This window comes from Chrysemys picta, chromosome 4, assembly GCF_011386835.1.
Source record: "Chrysemys picta bellii isolate R12L10 chromosome 4, ASM1138683v2, whole genome shotgun sequence".
NCBI classification, from domain to species: domain Eukaryota; kingdom Metazoa; phylum Chordata; order Testudines; family Emydidae; genus Chrysemys; species Chrysemys picta.
Genome location: NC_088794.1, coordinates 11,783,203 through 11,790,865, shown reverse-complemented (window position 1 = coordinate 11,790,865; position 7,663 = coordinate 11,783,203). Strand labels below are relative to the sequence as shown.

General features: G+C 53.9%; 1 protein-coding gene across 1 annotated transcript; it reads right to left on the bottom strand.

The window, feature by feature from the left end:
- Positions 1–248: 248 nt before the first annotated feature.
- On the bottom strand, positions 249–4,621 carry APLNR (apelin receptor). The gene has a single exon (XM_024108292.3). It carries the CDS (start codon positions 4,271–4,273, stop codon positions 3,149–3,151), a length of 1,125 nt encoding a protein of 374 aa, XP_023964060.2. The 5' UTR covers positions 4,274–4,621; the 3' UTR covers positions 249–3,148.
- Between the last annotated feature and the right edge of the window lie 3,042 nt (positions 4,622–7,663).

The following is a 7,663-nucleotide window of genomic DNA, read 5'->3' as shown; positions in this document are numbered from 1 at the left end:
CCTCCCCACCCTTTCTTCCCACTCTGTGTCCATTATCCCCCATCTCTGCTCCCCACCCCAACATAGCCCCCTCCACCATCTCTGCTCCCCACTCCCCTCTGGTCTCTTCCCCCCTCCCTACCTCCTTTAATCCCTTTCCACCTCTCTCTCCTCTCCCTCCCCCTAGCCTTTGATCACACACACCTAACCAGGATCTCCATTAACTTTTCCCCAGGGCAGTTACTGAGCTCACCTGACAAGAGGCATTTAGTCAAGGCCCGTTTATTCATCATACACAACAACTGCCCCTTGCATCGGCATGACAAGAGGTGGCCCCCGTCTCAGCAGTGACCCCATAGTCCGAGCCGGACCCCATTGTTCAGAGTTCTGATGGGGCAGCCCTTGCAGGGCTCAGAATCCCAGAGACGCTCCCACAAGCTGTGAGGCTGCTCCCAGGTCAGCCCAGAACAATATTTGGCCTGGAGATCTCGCCAGGGGATTGTGGCCTCTCTTCTGTCACCAGATGTCCACTTGGAAATACAGGTTGCTTGTGGGCTCTGGGGTCTTCCAAACTGTGGAAGCTGTGTCCCAAAGGAGAAAAGGCTGCGGATGACCTGTTTTTACCCAGGTTCTAGTTCAAATGGAGCTGCCCACCGTCCCTGGGACACCTTCTCCAGTCTCAGTGGATCCGTAGCGAGCCAAGAGTCTTCACCGCTCCCCAAGGGCTGGCTCAGGTCAGGGACTGCTCTTATTTGCCCAGGGTCCCTCCAGAGCCCTTATGGGTGAAGAGGGATGCGGCCACAGCACATCAGCCCCAGACCTTATTCTAGCATGGTCCTGAGAGGCAGGGTGGGGGGGTAGGGAGGCCCAACAAATCCACAGCATCCTACGGGAGCGGCTACAACCTCGGAGCTTTCCTGTTGCTGTTCCACCTCCTGCTCCTCTGCAATCATTGGTCACTAGCCGACCTGGCCCTTCCGTCCACTTCCCTTGCCCTTCAGCCCCTCACCCGGAAAAGGGACACGTGGCCAGTGACCCACTGGCCCCTCCCCTGCCACACCCCACACTGAATAGCAAAACTGCCCACCCCTCGCTCCCCACAATGCTCTTCTTACACAGCTTCTCCCACAGTCCATCGGACCCAGGGCATGGGCAGTGAGTAGAGCAGTGCCTGGGGACACTGGCAACCTGGGTGCTATTCCTGCATCTGGCCTGTTAGGTGATTCTGGGAAAGACATGTCCTTGAGCTGTGCCTCAGTTTCCCCACCTGGTAGTAACCTACTTTGGGAAGCACTTTGCGATCTACTGATGAGAAGGGCCAAGTATTATTATCAGGGATTGGTTAACAAGCAAGAGCAATATATATCTATATAGCCCCCCCCCCGCCTCCGCAATCAAACCAAAGCCCCTCCTTCCGGGAGACAGGCTATGGGAGGGCAGTTGCCTGCATGCTCATCCTCTGAGCTGCTTTGGAGTTGTGGCTAAGGCTATCTGAGCAGAGGGAAGAAGGCGACATGTGAGCTGTGACCCCTGTTAACCTCCTCACAGTCTTTTTTTTCCATGTGGGTGAAGGCGAGCAGGTGAATAAACACAGGACCATGAGGGAGCAGCAGCTTGGATTTCAAAATCGGGGGGGGGACCATCCTGCCCCCCATCCCCTCTTTTTCCTCCATTGTGAGATGATTTCCTCCTCCTCTCACATCATGGCTGAAGTGGGACACATCGCTTCTGCCCCACACACACACAGACAGAGCTCTGGGGCCCACACTCACCCCCAGATGAAACAAGCCCAGCAGGGGATCCTGGGTGGGTGGGTGATGTAAAGGAGGAGGGGCTGGGTGAGGGGAGGGTGGCTCTCAGTAAAGGCAATGTATGGGGGAAAGGGGGCGATCCCACGGCTAACAGCTTCCCCACTGGCCCCACCCAGCTGGGGGAAGAATTGCTTCCAACACCTTGTGGGTCTGGGTATTGACCGAGGCATTAAGAGAGAGGGGGAGGAGGGCGGGGATGGGGGTGGGGGTTGCAGACTCTTCCTCCTCCCCTCACCCCACCACAGCAGACAAAGGGTAGAGTGAATTATCAGGGGGACAGGAGCCAGTGTCTCAGGAGAGGCAGCTGCAGCAGCCAACCTTTCCCTCCAGCCATGAGACACTGTGCAGATTAGGCTAACTCTAGAGCCGGGAGGGCGAGCTATGTACATTAGGGGCTGGTTATTTGGGGGAGCTCTTCCAGCCCCCAACACCACAAAACTAGCGCCATACCCCCAGTGCCCAGCCAGTGACCAGGGCCGGCCCCTGCCAGCCCTGGAGGGGGGAAGGCGGTGTGCGGGGGGGAAGGGACGGGAATGCAGAAATGCAGAAACCCTTCATCCCTGGGGCTGTCTGCCTCCAGGTCACGAGCCCTTTAGCGCAGGGGTTCTCAACCTTTTTCTTTCAGTGGCTCCCCTAACGTGCTATAAAAACTCCACGGCCCATATGTGCCGCAGCTGTTTTTCTGCATTAGGGGGTAGCGAGCCCGGCAATGGCCCAGAGCCTCAGGCCACAGGGGGCTCTGCGAAGCTAAGCTGCTCTTGAGGCCCGATTGGCAGGACTCGGGCCAGTGGGGCTTTGGCTTTCTGCCCTGGGCCCCAGTGAGTCTAATGCTGGCCCTGCTTGGCGGACCCCCTGAAACCTGCACCCCTGGTTAAGATCTGCTGCTTTAGGATATGTCTACACTGCAACTGGGGAGACAGACAAGGCTAGGTGAGTGGCCATTTCTGAGTGGATGGCAGCCTGGGTAGCCACCCAGGCACAAGCCTACCAGAGCTCTGGGATCCATCCTTGGGTGGGAAGGTCTGGGAGGCTTCTCCCAGCTGCAGTGTAGACGTGCCCCTAGCGGACAGTCCGTGCCTGGAAAGGTTAAGCTGAGCTTCTGCAGGGTAGCCACAGGACTTGGGAATGCTTTATCTGCACAAGGCCTGTGACAAGGGAGAAGCAAATCCAAGAGAGAGCTGGAGAAAGAGAAGGAGAAATGGAAGAGATGGTGAAGGGTGAAAGAGGGAGACAGTGATAGAGAGAGAAAAGAAAGTAGAAAGAGGGAGTGAGAGAAGCAATGAAAGACAGAGTGACAGCAGAGGAGGACTCACTCTACCTGATGTCCCCAGAGGCGGGTCCATGTCATCCCCCTTCTCTTAGCCTCGGAGCAGAGTTTCCTGCCTGCCTGGACCCAGTTTCTCCTGTGGCAGCTCCCCACCCTTTCCCTGCAGGTTCTGACTGTGGCTGGAGGAGTAGCTGGCTGACTTGTCCTTGCTGGACCCCGGCCAGCGCCCCCTACTGCAGCACAGGACAGCGGCACAGGCCTGCCGGAAGCGAGGGTCAAAGAAGGCATAGAGGAAGGGGTTGAGGCAGCTGTTGATGTAGGCCACACAGGTGCAGTAGGGGTGCAAGTTATTGAGGAAGGCATGGAAGCCGCAGGACCAGGGCATCACCTCCAGGTCCATCAGCACGTAGATGGTCTTCACCAGGTGGTAGGGTAGCCAACAGAAGGCAAAGGTGGCCACCAGCACGATGATAATACTCAGCAGTCGCTTCCTCTTCCTCAGCTCCTCGCCGCGCTCCTTCCGGAAGTGGTCGGCGATGGTGCGGGCGATGAAGAAATAGCAGGTCAGCATGACGACAAAGGGGACCACGAAGCCCAGCATGGTGGAGGACAGGCCCAGCCCCACCTCCCATGCCCCCTCAGTCCCATTGGCCACCATGCCTGAGTAGTCCATATAGCATGTCACCTTGGTTTCTCCCAATAGCACCGCTGCCTGCCGGAGGATCATGGCTGGCAAGGCCAAAATGGCCGCCAAGGTCCAGAGGACAATGGTGGCCACCAGCCCGCTGGCCCTCCACCTCAGCTTGGCATTAGCCATGGGCCGCACGATGGCCAAGTAGCGATCAATGCTGAGGCCCATCAGGCAGAAGACGCTGGCGTGCATGTTGACAAAGATTAGGTAGCTGCTGAGCTTACATGTGAAGGAGCCGAAGGGCCAGTGGTATCCCAGCCAGGCGTAGGCAGCCCAAAGTGGCAGGGTCACTACAAAGGTCAGGTCAGCCATGGCCAGATTGGCAATGAAGGTGTCGGCCGAGCGCCGCTTCTCCTGCCCTCCCCGGAAGATGGTCCACAGCACCAAGCCGTTGCCTATGGTGCCCAGCAGGAAAACCAGCAGATAGATGGTGGGGAGGAGCACCAGGGACGGGCTCCATTCCTCGTACTCACAGTCGCCCGTCAGGTTCTCGCCATAGGCTGCCCAGTCCAGCTGCTCCTCCATGCCTCAGGGATCCCAGAAGGATGCTGGGAGAGAGGAGTTTCTTCTGGCCCCGAAGGTCTCTCAGACTCTGCGGCTCTGCTGGGACCTGGGTCTACGGGGCAAATGTTCTAAGTCCCCCTGACTTCCCAGCCACGTCCTTGCTGTTGGCGCTGGGGAGATAGCCTAAGCCCTAATCTTCACTCAGCTCATTTCTCTTCTCTTCGCCTTCCTTCCTTAAGCCTCAGACAGATGTGGCCAGAGCCCTCCCTGCTCTCTCTCTGTCTCACACACAGGCAGCTGTTCCTTCCTCCTGCCCGTCAGTCCCTCAGCCTTGTGTCTAATTAGAATCGTTAAGTTACAGCTCCTTCCCCCTTCTTCCCACCCCCACCCCCACCTCCACCCCTCCCCTCCGCCTCTCACTCAGCATCCTCAAGGCCAGCAGACGAATTTGCTCCTGAGGTGCTGGGCAGAGCAGCTCGGGCTGCTCTTTGAATCCACGAGCCCATGCTGCCTGCCCCTCTCTGTCCCCACCCCCTGGGTCCCCAGATCCAGAGCTGGAATGTGGACTAAAGCCAGCCGGAGCTGCTGGGGGGCAGCGAGGGGGGTGGGTCAGTGTGAAATTTCACAGATGCATTTAGCAACCCCACTAAAGTGATCAGCCCTGTCTGTCTGTCGGTCCCTCTGCTGGTTCCAGCGTTCACTTACAAGAGTTTTACTTTACCGGCATGGCAAGGGACGTTGCCTAAGCAAATATCAGCCCCCTTTGGTCCCAAAGACTGCAGAACCAAAGACTTGGCTGTAACACAGTGGCCCTTGATCCCTCCAAATAAACCAGGGGGTCCCCGTTCTAACTCAAGACACACCGTTTGCTTTTGCAGTGCACAGAGGAACAAACCATGTATGTGCCATGCTCCTGAACATGCAAAGAGCATGGCTGCAGCCCAGCCCAGGGACATGATTCAAACGTGGCCTGCCCCAGGGGAGAGCAGTGCCCCTGTCCACAATGCAAGAGCAGACGGAGTTCTACCCACGTGCTCCTGTGTTGTAACTGGCTCTCCTAGCCTGGGAAAATCTACAACGGAGGTGGGCTAGTTAGGAGCGTCTGCACTAGAGTTTGAGCCCATGCATGTTACAAAACACATAGGCCTTGTCTAGAGCAGCAAATCATGCCCCGTGAGATTAGAGCATTAGCACGGGTCTGTGTGTAAGTGGTACACTATTGAATGACCACAGCACTTCACCTGGCTTTAGCTCCCTGACTGCATGCAACAGCACAGTACATAGGAAATTACTGGAGTTGTGTTCCACATTCTAGTGCCCATGCTTTGAGATGGATATTGAATAACCGGCAAGGGGGGCCCTATGTTATTTTAACACTTTAGTTAATGAGCTGGAAGGAAAGATAAAATCGTCACTGATAAAAGTTGCAGATGACACCACACGTGGGGGAGGGGTAAATAACGAAGAGGACAGATCACTGATACAGAGAGATCTGGATCATTTGGTGAATTGGGCATAAGCAAACAATATGGCTAAATGTAAATGAAATGGAAATACATACACCTAGGAACAAGGAATGGAGGCCACACTTACAGGATGGGGGACTCTACCCTGGGACTCTGAAAAAGATTTGGGGGTCGCGGTGGACAATCAGCTGAGCTCCCAGTGTGACACTGTGGCCAGAAGGGCTAATGCGGACATTGGATGCATAAACAGGGGAGCCTTGAGTAGGAGTCAAGAGGCTATTTTACCTCTGTATTGGACTTTGGCGCGACCACTGCTGGATATACTGTCCAGTTCTATTGTCGACAATTCAAGAAGGATGTTGATACATTGGAGAGGGCTCAGAGAAGAGCCACAAGGATTATTAAAGGATTGGAAAACCTGCCTTATAGTGATAGACCCCAGGAGCTCAATCTATTCAGCTTAACAAAGAGAAGGTTGAGGGGTGACTTGATCGCAGTCTGTAAGTACCTACATGGGGAACAAAGATTTAATAATGGGCTCTTCAGTCTAGCAGAGAAAAATCTAACATGACCCAATGGCTGGAAGTTTGAGCTAGACAACTCCAGACTGGAAATAAGGGGTACATTTTTAACAGTGAAAATAATGAACCATTGGAACAATTTACTAGGGGAGAATCTCCATCACTGGCAATTTTTCAATCAAGATGGGCTGTTTTTCTAAAAGCTCTGCTCTAGGAATGATTCTGGGGCAGGTCTCTGGCCTGCATTCTACAGGAGGTCAGACCAGACAATCACAATGGTCCTTTCTGGCCTTGGAATCCATGGAAAAGCTACAGGAAAGATTTGCGGGCTGGAAAGCTTGCCTTGCAGTGACAGACTAAAGGACTCAGACTCTTTTTAGCTTATCCAGCATCAATCTGTAAGTGCCTAGGGAGAGAGAAGGAGCAAGGGTTCTTTCATCTAACAAAGGCCTAACAAGAGCTAATGGCTGCAAACTGAAGCTAAGCAAATTCAAATGGGAAACACGATGCCAATGTTTAACAGTGGGGGTAATTAACCAGTGAGACAACACACCTAGGGATGTGGTGGATTCTCCATTTCCTGGAGTCTTTACACTAAGGTTGGATGTTGGTCTAAAAACTCGTTTCCCCACAAGATATTGGGATCAATGCAGAAATTACTGGGTGGAATTCTATGGCCTCTTTCCTATAGGAGGTCAGACTACAATAAGAATACGAATAAATACCTAGTTCTTCACGTTAGCCTCATTTTAAAGATGGGGAAACTGAGCCAATCATCGTGCTCCCTTTTGGCCTTCACCTCTATGGGTCTTTGAATGACTGGGGCACTGGGGGATAGTGGCCATTTAAGTAGCATGCAAGCTGGTTCACCAGCACTTTTCATCTCCCCAGTCACTGTCCTGTGACACACAAGCACAGGCTAAAAACAAATGTGATTTAGGTTTCTTTGCAGCAGAGCTAATAACCTAACGCCCCAGCCGTGAGTGGGTAGCAAATTTGTGTGGAGACATTCAATGTGCTAAAGGTTAATAAACTTATTTGGCAGGACAAAACCCTCCAGTGTGGCTGATGCCCAATAGTTTAAGTATGCGCTAGGCATGTTTAGTGGTCGGTAGCTTTTAAACAATGGGTCAAATTCAGTCCTCAGCTATCCCCATAGATCCCCATTCCGGTCAGTGGGGCTGCACAGCAGTTTGTATCCTCAAGCATTTTTGATTTAGCAGCTGAGGCTCTTCCCTCTCCCCTTTCTCCCAAAGTTCAGTGAAGTTTTGGTCCCTGGCATGTTACTGGAGGAATCTTTCATTTGGCCAGTCCTTTAGATGGTATAAATTGGCATAGCTTCAAGGGAGCTGCACCAGTTTACCCCAGCTGCGGATCTGGCTGTGACACTCTGTACCTCAGGGGAACGCCCTGCACCCCCATGT

Excerpts from the sequence above, each read along its gene's own strand:
- APLNR (XM_024108292.3), bottom strand. The coding sequence starts at position 4,273 with ATGGAGGAGCAGCTGGACTGGGCAGCCTATGGCGAGAACCTGACGGGC.